This window comes from Chanodichthys erythropterus, chromosome 9 (genome assembly GCF_024489055.1).
Source record: "Chanodichthys erythropterus isolate Z2021 chromosome 9, ASM2448905v1, whole genome shotgun sequence".
NCBI classification, from domain to species: domain Eukaryota; kingdom Metazoa; phylum Chordata; class Actinopteri; order Cypriniformes; family Xenocyprididae; genus Chanodichthys; species Chanodichthys erythropterus.
The window spans coordinates 14,029,828-14,047,718 of NC_090229.1; the positions used below are offsets into that span (position 1 = coordinate 14,029,828).

Consider the following 17,891-nt stretch of genomic DNA (forward strand, 5'->3'; position numbering starts at 1 on the left):
TCGCTACAGTGTCATGATCGATATGGAAGATGACAAAGGCATTTTTGAGCAGTTTCCATCGGTCGCGGCCTCCCTGACCCTGCGCGTGTCAAACAATTTACCTCTTTACTGCCGTGTGATGAGAGATGGCAGAGGTTATGCAAGGCCAGCATGATCAGAGCCTGATCTGATTACTCCATCTACACTCATCTGATTAGTCGGCTTCCCGCTGCACTAGACAAAGCTAGCACTGTCAAAGCCACCACTCTCACACACTCCTTCTCTGATAAATCACATGGAAATTTTTAGTGATTCATGCTGATTCATGTTTTATCAAGTGTGTTTGTTTTGTTTATCTAATTCTGTGTTTGGAGATTAACACCCTGCAGGTAGGTTCACCTGCTTTACAGCACATGTTTTCGCTTTAGAGTGTAAAAAGTTTCTCGATTTTTTAAATAAGTGGTATAGAGTGTGTGAATGTGAGAAGAAAAATTAAACAGCGTTTAGTCTGTCTGGAAGAAGATGCAATTAGCACTATATCCATGGAAAATGAGTGTTGCTCGCAAACTCACCACCTTCAGCAAGAAATAATGACCAGCTAACGCCCCATCTGTTTGCATGCCATGACTTGTGATTTTCCACCATTATACAATCACCAAAGGGTGCGTTTCAACATTAACCTCTACCTGTCTGGGTTGTAGCCTTCCAGTTCCTCGAGGAACACGTTGTTATTCGTCACAGTGTTATCCCTGTTAGGGGTAACGAGGAATTTGAGAATGGTCCCTCGGCTGGAACCCAGGAAAAGGACTGTCTGGTTGCCATAGGGACCGGCGTTTGTGTCCACCACCATTTTGTTGAGCTGGTATCTGAAAGCAACAGAAGACAACTTAATTCTTGAATGAGACCGGGTGGAAGAGAGGCATTAAATTGTAAACCAAAACCTGCTGCCAAAAGTACAAAATGCACAAATCCGAAAAGCAATTTGCATTGACAAACTGACATATCTTGAGGAAACCAAACCGGCCTACTAGGATGATTCAGCTTTCTAAAATAAGACTCATCTCTTTGAGTGTTTAAAATGACACAAACAACTTGTCACCATAATCTTGTTGTGCCGTGTGGGATGCTGAGAAACTCCAGCTGCTGGAACCCCATTATCTGAAGACTGAGATTGGACAGATACTAATGCTAGCAGACGTTATAGGCTGGTCGGATGTTCAGCGTGGATCTTAGAAAAGAAAAGCATGACTGGAAGACATTAGCAGCTAAATTTAATGCTCATTATGTGTTCTTTTGCTTGTTCTTTTGTAAATCAGTTTCTGAAGGTTGAAGTTGTTCATTTGCTAGCCCAAGATAGTCTTGGTGGTTGATGGACTACCAGATGGCTGAGTTCGACCTGATAGCTCATCTAGAGCTGGTCCACTTCAGACCAATGACAAACCAGATACCATGTTCCTGGTATGACTTGGTAGACAACCTGGTCTAAGAATCCTGAGAGAAAGTTGTCCTCACCTGACCATGGTTCTAACAATCCATGGTCTCTGACCGAGCGATGGGATGGCTTCATCCATCAGCGGATGGGTCTTGACAAAAGTTAGCATATCATCGGGGAAAGAGTTGGAGGAGTTGAACTTCGAGCCTTGTATGGCACAACCACCCGGCCTGAGAAATTCACAAACATTGCATTATTATAAACTTTCTCTCTGCAGGTTGGCATTTGAAGACATAAAACACTCTAGAGTTGTAAATGTCATTTCATTCAGTACCTCGGTTTGGGCACAACCTCATCTGGAACGGGTGTCCATATCGACTCGGGCGATTTCTGCTCTTTAAATCTTCCATCAAACACTCCGGCCAGCTGCTCCATGTCGAAAGCACACACTGCAGAGCCAGGAATACTGCAAAAACACGGCACAATGTTCATATTACGTGATACCCTCAGATCTGTTCTGTTTCCATTATACTGTTCTGTGCTGGAGGAGGTTTGCAACACCAAATGGATTTCATTTATCACAAACATGTCGAAAACACAGTTGACACTCTTGAATAGATCTGTACAGTGGGTAGTTGGACAGTCATTTCAAGGTAAATAGAGCAGAGAATATATTCCAGAGCTGTCACAGGAAACCTTGGGTGACTGCAAGCTCTTCCACTCACTGACCTTTTCCTCCCACTGAAGATCTATTCAAGAACGTAGCAATACACAAATGCAACAGTGAGAAAAATACTTAGGTTTCTGCAACAATAATACAAAACTGGCTCAATAGAAAGCCACATGATGAATCAGAATTCCTCATGACCAATACGGACCATGACCAATACTCATATATAGATGGTGCACAGGGTCATACACACAAAGACAAAACAACATTAGGGTAAAACAGAGGACATTAAAATAATGCAATCAACACAAACTAAACAGCAAAGGTAAAAACAAACCAGCTTATGTATATTAATGAAAACAAAAATAAGAAGAAACTTAATAATCTATATGTAATAATAGTCATATATAATGTGTCAAGCAGGGACTGAAACACTATGAGTCCCTAAACTGTCCTGAGTATGAAAAAATGGATCTCAAAATCATACAGTCACTGTTGAAAAGGGTTCAAATATGCAGAAGATTCTTGCATCTTCAAAAGATGCAATTTAACTGCTGAGGATTTGTGAACAACTATTATAAAACATAAAAACAGTCGTGGATCATCCCGGAAACAACACAGAGCATTACGATTTCACTGGTTCATTTGTGTAAATTAAGTAACTTTATTTTTTTCACTCTTAAAAATACATTCAAAATCGGTTTTCACAACCATTTTGGGTTCTCCAAAGAAACTTTCATTGAATAGTTCTTAAATGAAAACATTTTTTCTTAGTGTGAAGACCAATTTAAAGAACTTTTTTCCCACTATAAAGAACCTTTAGCACAATGGATAGGTTCAAACAGAGCCGTTGAAAAACAGAGTTGCAGCATGCTTTGATCTCCACACCATGCAGTCACGTGATTCATGAGCTCTCAATAGTTCCAAACAACTCCACGCTGTCAATCTCTCTGAATGTGTTTAAGACAGCAGTTTCACTATATTTGCAGAAATTCCTAATTTCACTGTTTTGAATTGAGAGAAAACTGAATGTGACATAACAAGAAAGATTTTTGCATTTTAGACATACGAATAAGAGTAAATGTGTGCATATTTTACAATAATATATTATTTGCAAATAGTTTAAATTGATTACTTAATAACTACAATTAGACCTAGTCTTTCTTTTTCTTTATCCCCCACCCGTTAAATACTGTTAAATGCTGAATTTAAAGCAAGACAGAAGTTTAAAACAGCGTTAAATAAAACAAAGCAACCAATTGCATTCGCGGAACTCTTTATTATACAATATATCCAGTGACGCACTAGATAAGTTATTCTTTGAAAGGGCAGTCTTCATAGAAACTCATTCAACCTCCTACAGGGAGAGAAAGTCTGCAGAAAGACTAAAAACTGTTAAAAATGTCAACTAGCATCTGGTTGTGGTAGCTACTGAAGTGTTGCTCATGTTATCTGACTACAATTATAGTCTATTATCTAACGATAAACATTAATTAAAGAGAGCTACATTAAATACTGCTACTGGCAAGATTCCTGAGAGCTCTGTTAAAATGTCAAAAAAAAAAAAAAAAAAAATCAGTAATTTCAACTTACCAGCGACTGTGCTTGAGAAACACTGAAATTAATGGGATTCAATGCTGGAACTATTGGTTGCTCCACGACACGTTCCTTCCGCACTTTCTCAATTCCTATGGGAGTGTTGTAACTTCTTAACAGCTCTTGGTTCAAACAACTTTTATTTTTAAGAGAGTGAACTGCATGTAAACATCTGTTATGTGAAACAGCTTATTTAGGACAATACCAAAAAAAAAAAAACAACATGCAATTTTTATGATCCCTCTTATTTTGTTAATGTCTTATTAATATCTTGCATATTCTGCAAGCAGTATGTAAACACATGAGCAGAACTGTTTGTTTTTAATGCTTTTTTTTTTTTTTGTAAATCTTACACATCTCAGTTTCTCTGTACAGCAATTTTATGCAATATCTCAAAATGTGCATACAAATACATGAATGGAAACACAATAGTGATTGCATTTATCTCTCTCCTCCTACTGCAACACTCAGCTTCGTTCTCTAAACTGTCCTGAAGTGATTTGTCTCTGGTGAAGTGACAGCTTTCAGCACTTAAAGACTTTCTTAAGAGAGAACTGAGAGTCATACAGGGTGAGTCAGTTCAGTTCTCGTTTACGCCCACTCACTCTCTCTTTCTCTACTTCCTCCTCAGATTTCCTGGCACTGACATACTTTATAAGTATAAGCCACAGCTGTATTCTCATGCATCCTTGACACAGGTGAGTCGTTCACTCCCTCTCCACGACTCTCTTGAGCTCTATAGCGCTCACAATCTTCTTGGTGCTAAAACTCATTCGCAGAATGCTTTTGCTTTGAAAACAGACTGCACACAGTACGTTTGTCACCCAGGATTCTATGGGCTCCAACAAATGATGGATAGCAGGTTCAGGTCTGGACGGAGGGACACCCATGCTGATCTGGGCTTTGTGGTCAGTGTAAAGCGTGCTTGAGTATGGCTTGCCGAGTTTGGAAGGGAATTAATGTGAGAGTCTGTAAAGCTCAAGGGCAGAAGCAAGGATAAACAGCTGTCTCCAATAGCATTGTGGGACACATCTGCCACATGTCCACTGGTTTGCAGTGGGTTTGTATGTGTGTATGTGAAAGCATAGGTCAGACAGCAGCTGAGAATGACCTACTGATTGACAGCGCTGAAAGTGTTTAAACTGTTCAGCTTCAGTATTCAGGCAGTTTTCTGACAAGACCTCATTAGGCTTATATCAGCCTGATCATCAATGTCATCATTCTGACACACTGCAGGCCCTCCAAAAGGCCTGACAGGTGAACAACTTGCAGCAGTGGCAGAACACGGCTTTTTCTTTTTAAAACAGAATCTCATAAATTATGCACTTTTGTTTCTTATAACATTCCTTACACATTTATATACACCCACAAAAATATATTTTCTAAAACAATTTTGTGCTAAACTCTTAACGGAGTTACGCTGCATTTTACGAATAGTTCAGGTTTACAAGACCATTTACCACCCACAAAACCCCCAATTCCACTACTGTATCTTTAAAACTTTAAAGTAAATAATCAAATAAAGTGGCTTACCTGAATACTGAATAGCTCCTCATTATGACATCAACATTATGAAGATTTCTAAATGACACATTTTAACAGGTTTGACTACAATAAAAATGACTTAATGATTTTAATTGATGTTTTTTTGACTGGTTTCCCAGTATTTAAAAAAAAAAAATTAATTTTTTTTTTTTTTTAAAAATCCTCAAAACAAGCTAATTAAGACTTGTTTTTAGAGATTCGGATTTTGTCTTTTCTGCACCAGAAGAATTTTCACTCATTTTTATATTTAAGAATAAATTGCCAGTGCAGTTAAAATTTCACTCATAATAAAGATAAAATCTCTCAAAACTAGTCTTAATATTTTATGGAGTGTTTCTTAAAGTATATTTATCTTTATTTTCAGATATTTGAACTGGAAAATAAAACAACAACAACAAAAAAACTAATCAAGAATAGGATTTTTTGTAGCGTTGGCTAGGAAAGGAGCAGAGAAAATCCTGTTTTCTTTTTGAAATGATGACAGAATTATTATTTTTGAGTGAACTATCACTTTAAACAAATTTGTACTGTAAATATAATACAATGGTCAGTGAGAGAAATCTGATTGAATTACTGTATTGTCTGCCAGTTTAAACAGAAAAGTTCCTCTGTGTCTCTTTCTGTACATCTCGTCTTGGAGCTCTGTCAAACCCTTCTCCATTGCTCATTCCTGCTTTTCCTCTTCATCTTTATGAGCCCTCTCTGTCTCCACTCTCTCTTTAAATGTCCCTCAGCTGCATCGAACCTGAGCGTGTGCCTCTCCAGCAGATTCAGGCCTTCTTTCATTTCCCCCTTCAATCTGAACTCAGCATCCTCCTCCTGCATCCATCATGATCCACTGAGAGGACGATCTCACCTGCAGCCTCTCATTTACAACAATCTCACTCCATCTCACCTGCTCTGCTTGGAGCCTTGGCCTCACACCTCAAAGCATCAGGAGCTCAAATGAGATGCAAACACCTCTCTCCTGCCTGCTCTGTTTCTGTGAGAGTACACCTGGTCTTATGAAGGGAGGCTATTCTGGAAATACTTAATATGCATAAAAGGTTCTTTAAAGTTTTATTGGAACAAATTTGATTCACCAAAGAAACATCTTATTTGAACACTAATGTACTTTCAAGGAATGACCCAAGCCATGTCTAGGGATCAGAATAGCTTGGATACTTGGAGGTAAGCTGAGTTTTATTTTGAACTCATCAACAACCACCTAGAACTCCTAACAACCACCCAGCAAGCCCTGGAAATCATCCTCAACACCCTAGCACATGCTTTAACTCCATGAACTGTGGGGCTCATGTGGGTGAGGCAAGATCCCCCCTTTTCTTTCCATGATTTCATGTCATCTACTATAGTCCACGAGCATAAAAAAGTGACAAAGGGCAAAAAAAGAGAGAGAAAACTATATATGTATTAATGCTTTATAAAGCAAAGTATAATGGGAAGAAATGACGACTCATTTTTCCAGTCTTGGTTTCTGGAAGTATTTTCCCATGAATTTAAAAACACTCTTCAATAAAGAATCATAAGCCATGAACCAAACCAATCACCCCACAAATTTTGATTTGAAGCAAAAAAGTATACTGCTCTTCAAAAGTTTGGAGTCAGTAAGTTTTTTTTTTTTTGAAAGAAGTTATTACTTTTATTGGTAACACTTTATGATAAGGTTCATTAGTTAACATTAGTTAACTACATTAGTTTACATGAATTAATAATGCACTTCTACAGCATTTATTAATCTTTATTAATGTTAATTTCAACATTTACTAATACCTTATTAAAATCAAGAGTTGTATTTGTTAACAGTTAATGGACTGAACTAATATGAACAAACTATGAACAGCTGTATTTTTATTAACTAATGTTACTGAAGATTAACAAATACAGTAACAAATCTATTGCTCATGGTTAGTTCATGTTAGTTAATACATTACAAATGAACCTTATTGTAAAGTGTTACCCTTTTATTATGCAAGGATGCTTTAAATTGATCAAAAGTGACAAAGTAATTTATAATATATATAGAAAATTCTATTTTTGAATTTTCTATTCAAAGAATCCTGGAAAATGGAATATTAAGGAATATTAAGCAGCACAACAGTTTTCAACATTAATTTCAACATACTAAAAAAGGTTTCTTGAGCATCAAATCAGCATACTAAATCAGCATATTGATTTCTGAATGATCATGTGAAACTGAAGACTGAAGTAATGGCTGCTGAAAATGAAATTTACGAACAGTTCATTTAAATTTTAATAATATTTCACAGTATTACCGTTTTTACTGTATTTTGATCAAATAAATGCAGCCTTGGTGAGCATAACGATCTTCTTTCAAAAACATAAAATCTTACAACCTCAAACGGTAGTGTATATGAAAATCAGAACAGAAAGAAAAGTAAAAGACTACAGTATATCATTTATGAAGGAACAATCTACTCATCCTATAAAGCATTACAAATTAGGGTTATTCAATCAAATCCCTTCCAAGTACAGTACGAGCAATAGTAATAGTGACGCATGGCTTGCCTTATTTGGAAAAACTGTGCATTAATATTTAAAGTATGATTTAGAATTTAAATCTGCTTATGTATAAATAATGAGCATTTATGAGAAATCAGCAAAATGTTCAAAATCCACAGAATAGTCCTGTAACCACTCTTCATTCAGCATGAGTCACTGCTTTTTAGACAATCTGCACTTTATTATCCTCCTTCCCATAACACTTATACCCATCTCAACCACATCCCAACATGCCCTCCTCTCATTCCCATAGTCCTCCCCCGCTGCTGCGTCTGCCACACACTAACCGGTCCTGGCAATTTGTCTGAGAGCTCCTTAACAGACCACACATCCTCCCGGCAGGCTAGCGAAGCCCCCTGCGCCGTTTATTGAGGACTGCAGCTGCAGACGGGAATGCTTATACAGCTGGACGCTCCCTGCCACTGCACCTCAGTGCTCTATCTCTTACTGAGCCCTTCGGGGATCCGTGTCCTCGGGATAAGAGGGGAAGAGAGGAACACTGACATATAAGAGCCAGTTGATAAAACCGGTTTTAACTCTTGTGAAGGAGAGGTGGGGGAAGACGTGGGCTATTATTGACCGCCTCATTCATTCGTCCTTGTGTATCCTCCCCGTACACATGTACTCATCCTTCATATTTTTTATCTTCCCATCTCAGCCCCCCCCCAGAGCAGTCATTAGCCAACTGAGATGTTATTAGAGTTGGCATTTGCTGAGGTTTGTCCCCTGCACTGACATAAATACACATTTGCATGCTGGGAGTCCTGCCCTTCCTCCATCATTCAGAGGGTGCTCTGTTGCTCTTCATTTGTCGCACACACTCACAGGTCTCATAAAAAATATTACCAATGATGCATGCTCATACACACACTGAAGACATTGTTCACCGAGATATTAAATGAATTTTAAACTGATATAGAATCTGAAGTTTGTCTAAGTCATTATTTACTTTCAAATAATAATAATAAAAAATCTTTGTAAACATTATTTTACATTTAGATGACCTTTGCGGTCATCTAATGCTCACTCAAAGTAGCTAAATATTTAAAAACATTCATGATTTAATAAAACTGTTATGAATGTACTGTACAATATAATACGGTGATGACTAAATTAACTTGTAGCATTTAAAATTATTTTTTAAACATTTTATTTTAAATTTATTGAGAATTTTTTATTAATTTAGTCTTCATTTTCAAAAGTTTGGGGTCAGTGTGATTTTGTTTTTGAAAGAAATTAATACTTTTATCAGCAAGGATGCATTCATTTGATCAAAAGCGAAAATAAAGACATCTGTTGCAAAGTATATCCATTTTGAAAACTTCTATTATAATCAAATAATCCTTAAAAACATGTATCACAGCTTGTACAAAAATACTAAGCAGCACAACTGTTTTCAACATTGATAGTAAGAAATGCTTTCTAAAGGATCATGTGGATGCTGAAAATTCAGCCTTGCCATCACAGGACAAAATTACCTTTTAAAATATATTAAAAAGTAAAAAAAACTTTCAAATTTAAATAATGTGTCAAAATATTACTGTTTTTATTGCATTTACTAATCAAATAAATGCAGCCTTGATAAGCATTAGAGACTTTTGTTTGGTTTTTTTAAAGATTTTTTGGGGGTGAACTGTCCCTTTAAGAAGTCACTCTCAGAACGTGATCACACACACGGGTAGGAACGTGCATACATGAACCATTTTCTCTCAATTTTCTCTTCTCTTCATTTCCTCTCATAGTAATGACTCTTTCAGCATCCTCACTCCCATCCTCTTGACAGCCCTCTCTCCTTTTTGTGTTCTCACATTCTTTCCTGTAATTATTTCCAGCAAACTCTGTCAAAACATGCGCTTGCTCCCTGATCCCAAAAATATATGTTTTGTTGTTGCTTTCCTCTCTAAGTGTGACATCTTGGTGACAGCCTGTCAGCATGTGTACATCTCCCAACGTCAATACCATTCCTCATTCATACATCAATCTCCATCTCTCCCCCTCCCGTTCTCTCACAGCGCCTCTCTACATGCCATTAAAACTTGCAATAATATTCCCTGCAGTGTCGCACCAGTGTTCTATATTCAGTGGTTTTTCACCCATAATCCCACAGGACGACCTAAACCCAGAGCGATTGTACCCGTTTCCCAGTGCTCCGCTGTTGCCACCAGCCTGTGATATTTCCAGCTCAACTGTCTATCAATGAGGTTGCTAATGCACTATATTTGGGAGTTTATCTCTCGAGATTCACAATCTGGTTGGATCGGGTGCTTCTTAGTCTTGTTTAGCCACACTTTCAGTGTAAAGGTCTACATTGCAGCATATTCCATCCAAGTGCTGCCCACTTCATCAGAAAGAGGTCACATATTCTATTCAATATGTAACAGTTGTTGTTGCTTTTGTTTTTAAGTGTCACATGATCATTCTAATATGCTCATTTGGTGCTTAAGTAACATTTCTCATAGTCATTGTTAAAAACAGTTTAATATTTTTGTGGAACAGTGATAATTTTTTTTTTTCAGAATTCTTTGATGAATAGAAAGTTCAAAAGAACTGCATTTACTTAAAACATTTTTTTTTTTTTTTGTAACAATGAAAATTTAATTACGATCACTTAATGATATATTTAATTCGTCCTTATGGAATAAAAATATTAATATCTTTTTTTTTTGTTTTGTTAAAAAATCTAACTGACCCCAAACTTGTGAACGGTAGTGTAGGAATGCTTTTATATCTTGTTTACATATTATGCTATTAAGAGTTTCCAACAAAATCTTTCAAAGACTGATTCCTAGCAAACTTTGGCAAATCCTGAGGCGAGTTCTTTTACAGAAAAGCTCATTGTAGAAGCCTAGATACTTGCAAACACAACTTTTCTCAGTAGCAGAGTGATAAAAACCAGTGCACCCTGACTCCTGGAAACTGGAAGCCGGCCAATCAGAGAGAAGCTAGTGATTTCAGCCAGTCTTTGCCATTTTTGTGTGCAATATGCATCGTGGGTGGTTCTTTTCTCGTTTCTTGACTGCTGCCGAGAAATGGTTTCGTCAGTGCTTGCACGTAACGGCTGCGACCCACCTGTTGGAGGGTGTGGAGAAGACAGCGAGGATGATATCCCTGCCGTGCATGCGGATGATGGGACTGGTGGAATGCAGGAGGTTGAAGTAGAAGTGTGAGTCTCCCGGGATTGAGCAGTTCAACCGAGCTTTGAGGAATGACGTCCACTGTTTTTCGAGGACGCGCTGCGAACCGCCCTGATCGGTTTTGCACACTCGTGCAACACGAGACACAACCACCTAAAGTCACAGAAAATGAAATTAACTTACATAATAATTAGGAATTTTAAGCATTTGATAATACACACATCGAACAGTACTGTATATCCTTTCCAAAAAGCCTCAAATCTCTTAATCCTTGTGGATTTTAAGCAGATTTTGGAGAGTAGCTAGTCTGTGTAAAATGGGTAAGCTAATATAAATTCATTCATGAAAATGTCAGCATTTCCTAAAATGGGTTCGGCAAGTGATTACAGAAGAGCTGAATCTAAAGTACAGTGGGTTTTTGTTCTCCTCGAGGTCCAGCAGTATGAAACGCTTGCGCAAGCACAATTCTGTTCTTGCAGAAGTCTTGCATTGCTAATTCTCACATAAAAGGAACCCTTGTTAATCTGTCGATGTGTTTTTCTCAGTTTTCAGTAAATGATATTACGGATGGTATTTCAGTTGCCCTGAAATACAACAACAACAAAAAAATTCTGTGTGCCTAAATTACACTCAAAACAGCTTTATAGGGCATGATTATTAAATTAAACATTCAGCACAATAACAGGGAAAAGGTCATATGGCAGTCTGACTGGAAATACAGTAGTTAGTATTGACATTTGAATAATATTGCCAGACTGGACATACGGTAACTCAATTTCAGATTACTCCCACCATTTTTTCCCTGGATCTTTCTCTACTGATCCCACAGGAAGGTTTTACTCCTATTTTCTCTTTTGTAGCCCAGGAATTATATTTATTTTCATACTTTTGGCAGAAGTTTCATTCAGACTAACTTACATTGCATTCAAGCTATACATTTTATCATTTCCCTGGGAATTGAAACCATGATCAATGATCACTAGAGTCATGTAACTGCAAGAGGAACTAAACAAAAATTCCTTATGAGATAACGAAATAGACACAAATAAGACATCAGCTGACATGCAATAAGAGTACAGAGATATAAAATTAATGTGAATATCATAGCCCAAATCCATGCCCTTGGATTTTAAAAACCTAAGGAACCTTTTCCACTATAAATAACCTTGTTGAAAAATGAAAAATGTATGTTAAAGGCTTTTCATAGAACCATAAACACCAAAAAAGAACTTTTAATTTTAAGAGTGAATTGAAATATCTGCCTTCTGAGTGCTGACTGGCACTGTTTAGATGTCTTATGAAACCCTAGAAGAAACACATGTGAGAATATTGGGGAATATTGGACTTGTGCTCTACTATCCTCTCACCTTCTCCAGGTAGTTGAACTCCATGGCCATCTCTCTAAAAAAGAAGTAGACATGTGGCCCCCATTCCACAGCATTCACAAAGTATGGCTCTGAAACAGACCGACCAGCACCAAACCATTAGTACTCCTTGTTTAGGACACTTTACTGCTCTCTCAGATCACATGATTTTCAAAATGGCTGATTTGACTGAACTAAAGTGTTGAACTACAGGCTGCTTTCCAATAGGGTCATTAGCTCGTCAACGGACACACAAACCAAAAGTAGGAAAGTGAGGGTGTTTTGGGACAGGAAGTGACCCAGGACAGCAGGAGGGAGTTTGAGTCAGGACACAGATGTGCTTTCTGCTGCATCAGTGAGAGATCACATCAGGCAACAGACCATAGGAGCAAAGGAAGATGGGAAGAGGGGGTGGAGTTTGACATCAGGTTGGCTGCTGACTCAAATGTGGATCCTTAAAAAGCCTTATCGACCCTGACACTAATGCTCCACTCCAAAACCTAGTGAGATGTCAACCCCAGAATTCATTGTGACAATCTCAGTGAAAAATAAATCCAAGATGGAGGATGAGGCAAGAGAAATGTTTTTTTTCATATATATGAATTTAATTTTTCACTGATCTGTTTTGCATTGCTACTTTACATTATTAAATGAATTAAAGGGATAGTTTATCTATCCCTAGTTTATCTCAGATAAACAAAATGTGATGTTTATCTGCTTACCCCCAGAGCATCCAAAATGTAGGTGACTTTGTTTCTTCAGTAGAACACAAATGATGATCTTTAACTCCAACCGCTGCCGTCTGTCAGCCGTATAATGTGGGTCAATGGGAACTTCTTTTATAAGAGTAAATAAAACTTGCTTAGACAAATCCAAATTAAACCCTGCGGCTCATGACGACACATTGATGTCCTAAGACACGAAACGATCGGTTTGTGCGAGAAACCGAACAGTATTTATATAATTGTAACGGCAGTAATGTCTCGCGCTTATACTTCAATGAGTGCTAGACATCACTGTCATTGTCAGAGCGCGATCAGACCTCACGAATCGAGTGATGAACACAGTTGGACATAGTGGTGTATTAGAGGTAAAAAATTATATAAATACTGTTCGGTTTACCGCAAAAAACGATCTTTTTGTGTCTTAAGACATCAATGTGTCGTCACGAGCCGCAGGGTTTAATTTGGACTTGTCTTTGCAAGTTTTATTTACTCTTATAGTAGAAGTTCCCATCCACTCGCATTATTTGACTGACAGACAGCAACGGTTGGAGTTAAAAATCATCATTTGTGTTCTACTGAAGAAACAAAGTCACATACATCTTGGATGCCCTGGGGGTAAGCAGATAAACATCAAATTTTCATTTTTGGTTGAACTATCCCTTTAAATGCATACAATATATATAACAGCTTAGGCAAGAAATACTACATCAATTGAATAAAGTAATCAAATGTAAAATAACTGCATAGTCCTCACTGTATAAATAAAATATAGATTAATCCTTATTAAACCTGCAAAAGTTATTCAGACAAGAGCACCTAGTGATTATCTCTTTTTGTTTTTCTTTGATTAACATTAACGACACAGATTGTAGCATGTATATTAGTTTGCTGTCACTTTAAGATCTGACGCAGATCAGACACGCATACGATTTTCTCTCTTTACAATCATTTTAGACCAAGGATACTTACAAAAAAGGAGCATTTTGTCATGATTTTGTGTTTTTGTCCATTCAAACATGATCAGATGCAAAAGAGAACCCAAATCTGTCTGAGAAGTGGCTTTCTGTGTGAGTGTTTTGGGTGTGTTCACAGAGAGCCGCTTCTCAGACAGATTTGAGTTCTCTTTTGCATTTTATTTTTGAATGGACAAAAACACAAAATCATGACAAAATGCTCCTTTTTCCCCCCAAGTATTCTTGTAAGCACAGTTTTAAATGAGGTAAAAGGTCTCAAACCATGTTCTCTTGAGTTCTCGAAGAACCCAGACAGCATAATCATATACTGTAATATGCTGTGTTGATTCCATTCATTTAATAGTTTTAACATGTTAAACAGAAAAAATAAGAAATAACATTATTTTTGACATATATATATATTTAAAATGGTCACTTATGACCATTCTATGATAGTTAAGATTCTGTATTTAGACAGTAGCCAGTAAGGCAGCTCACTAGTTTTGGAACAGTAAAGTCATGAGAATGAAAACAAATGATTTTTAACAACAGACAGGACACATGCATTTATACTCTTACCTCTCTCACACACACACATAATATATACACAAACAACATTAATATTACATCCACGTGCTGACTCTGCACGGCTTCCCCTTCCTGTCAACTAACGTTTGACGTCTTTATTACCTCTAAACCATTTGGAGTCGTGTTTCACCGTTCGCAGAGCAGGATTGTCCCCCAGACTCCTGTAGATCACGGCATCGATGGCCAGAAAATCAGTCACTGTGGCAGTGTAGAGATTCCCCTCTGCAAAAATATCACACAAACAAACTATATAGAATATCTCTCTGAAAAAATATGCAAAGATAATATTATATAAAATATAATCTAATAATAAAATATATAACCACTCTCTCAAAATACTAATATAATATAATATAATATAATATAATATAATATAATATAATATAATATAATATAATATAATATAATATAATATAATATAATATAATATAATATAATATAATATAATATAATAAAACTTTCTCCTTTTCCATCTATAATCTCCCCTTTGTGCAGCAGAATACATGTTTCATGCATCTGAGTTATGCACATTAGGTGGTAAATTGAAAAAAAACAACAGTTATTTTTTAGTTGTTTAGCTTCCTTGCCTTGTCTGATTGATCAGCACTGCCTTACAGACTAAAAAATGCTCTCAATATACTTTCGTTGGTGTAATGCATCTTCATATATTAAAAAAAAATTAATTTCCTTTAGGTTTGTCCAGGCAGGAAACCGTAAACCCATAATGCTGTGCAGGGAATGTGCTGGACAGCATATGTGCAAGATTAGAGTGAGATACACACATAAATATTGTTCATATGCCGGCATGTAATTAAGTTAAATAATAACAGCAGGGACATCAGCATTACCGCACTGCTATATCTATATATAGTCCTGTAACACACAGGAACGGTTTGCTGTCTTGTTCATTGTGTTAATGCAGAAAGCAACAGAATACGGTGGAGGAGTCTCACCTGCAAATAGGGCCACATTGGCATGTTTTGGGTCATATGGGCATCTAGCCATCCCACTGACGGTTTCACCCACCATCTCAAGAGTGTCTCCCTGCATACACATACATAGAAAACACATTCATTAATTAGAGACAAAAATGCCCAGTGCACAGAAAGTAGCTGAAAAACTAAAACTAGCAAAATAAATGTTATGCTCTCCAATGTACAGTTTGCTAATACAAAAGCAGAAAGAGAGAAATAGTAACAGTGTAGGAATAACAGAAGCAGAGTTAAAGCATATGCACAAAATTTAATTTCAAAAACATCCACAGGCGATTTATAGCACAATTACAGTTCAAGCTGAAAATTACTCTCAGGCCATTAAAACTAACTATAAATAAACCTGTGCACTCTCTTTCTGTCTCTATCATACATTTCTGTCTCTAGAGAGCCTCTTAAACTCTTGACAGGTGTAATGTTGCATTACAGGTGTGCGATAATTCTTTTCATTACTCAGATCTGCGACAGTGTGTTTCAGACTTGACAGATGGAATTTCTTCATGTCCTCGAGACTTTTGCATACTCAAACTTATATCTTTCTAATTCCCTTGATGGAAATAGTGGCAGGTGGTTGTCAAGATTAGGGAAGCACAGATGTCACTTATGAAAATTTTATTTTACTGTCTGCAATTTTCTTCCTAAAAGCTGTTTCTCAAATTGCTGCAAAACAATAATATTACTTAACGAAATGGGAAACGTAATTTGTTACAAAAGACTTCAACTAACTGCTTCCTATCTCCAGACATTCACTGTACAGAAGTGTTTTTAACATTTAAATAAATAACACTTATTTCTACCATTTTTTTTTTTTGGTCAAGATCTTGTATTGACAATGCAAGAGGTGAGCACTCTGTAAAGTCTACTCCAGCACATCCCAAAGACTTTCAATGAATTTAGGTCTGGACTCAGAGGTGTCAATTCATGTGTGAAAATGATTCTTCATGCTCCCTACCAACCATTTTTTCACAATTTGAGCTTGATGAATCTTGACATTGTCATCCTGAAACATTACCATGTGTCTTCCTACATGGTTGTTTAAGAAATGTAAAGCTACACACTAAATCAGTTATGGTTAGAAGAACCGTTTCAAAACATATAACATGCTAGAAACATAATCACTGCAATAATGATCCAGTCATAGACTCTTAAAGGGATGGTTCACCCAAAAATGAAAATGATTTCATGATTTACTCAACCTCAAGCCATCCTAGATGTATATGACTATATTTTTTCAGCCAAAAAAATAAATAAAATTATCCATCCATAATAAAAGTAATCCATACAGCTCCAGGGGGTAAATAAAGTCATTTTGAAGTGAAGCGATGCGTTTTTGTAAGAAAAATATCCATATTTAAAACTTTATAGATTCAAATAACTAGCTTCCAGCAGACGACCGTACGCATACTGCGCAAGTCGACTTACGCCAAATGAGTAACCCCCTGAAGTGATATATGACGCATGATGTAGGAGTATCGGAAGCATACACGCCTCTCGCGATTCAAACAAATAGAGCTGTGAAATTCTCTGACATTTCTCTTTAAAAATTATCATTTCAGACTTCTAATTCGTGACCGGTGTTTTAATTTGCTCTATCCTCTGTGCTTCCACGTTCGTCGTCATGTGTCGGGTCAGAGATTACTCTTCTGCTGCAAATGGATGCGTACGGTTGTCTGCTGAAAGCTAGTTATTATAGTTAATAAAGTTGTAAATATGGATATTTTTCTTACAAAAACCCATCGCTTTGCTTCAGAAGGCCTTTATTAACCCCCTGGAGCCGTATGGATTACTTTTATTATGGAGGGATGTATTTTTTGTCTTCAAAAGGTGGACCCCCATTCACTGCTATTATAAAGCTTGGAGGAGCAAGGATATTTTTAAATATATCTATGATTGTGTTCGTCTGAAACAAAGTAAATCATGGGATAATTTTCATTTTTGGGTGAATTAAGCCTTTAAGCATTTGTCTATTTAAATCCAAACAGCAACTTTTTTTTTTTTTTGGCTGGGCAGTGTATTATACCAGGCTAGAATCCGGATGATTAATAATTATGTGTTTTTCTTCTTTATATTATTAAATATATTATTTGTGTGTTTGGTTCAGAAATCAGGCGTAGCAGTTCTGAGGTGCAGCATTTATGGATGTGGTTTTCAATTTGATGTCGCAGGTGGACCAGAAGCTAAGGCCCTCCATTAATGTGACTCACGTACGCTGGGGGCGATACTGGCCAGATGGATGGAAGGCAACACACACACATACACAGAGAGAGAGCCACTCAGAGTCTTGAATTCAAACAACGTGCCCATTGAGTGGCATTACCATTCTTTTCGAATAAACAACCACGCACAGAAAACTGCATCTATACTGATTAATGACAGCTCTTTGCTCTTGAGGT

The 17,891-nt window shown here is 37.0% G+C and overlaps 1 protein-coding gene across 2 annotated transcripts in view; it reads right to left on the bottom strand.

Moving 5' to 3' along the window:
- Positions 1-17,891, bottom strand: part of sema6bb (sema domain, transmembrane domain (TM), and cytoplasmic domain, (semaphorin) 6Bb) — a 143,550-nt gene that overhangs the window by 36,088 nt on the left and 89,571 nt on the right. For both annotated transcript variants that reach the window (XM_067394677.1, XM_067394676.1), the window contains 7 exons: positions 15,460-15,550; positions 14,609-14,728; positions 12,244-12,332; positions 10,812-11,029; positions 1,746-1,877; positions 1,492-1,641; positions 666-845 (listed from right to left, as the gene is read on the bottom strand). In XM_067394677.1, coding sequence (XP_067250778.1) covers positions 666-845; positions 1,492-1,641; positions 1,746-1,877; positions 10,812-11,029; positions 12,244-12,332; positions 14,609-14,728; positions 15,460-15,550 — 980 coding nt within the window. The remainder of the gene's footprint in view (positions 1-665; positions 846-1,491; positions 1,642-1,745; positions 1,878-10,811; positions 11,030-12,243; positions 12,333-14,608; positions 14,729-15,459; positions 15,551-17,891) is intronic.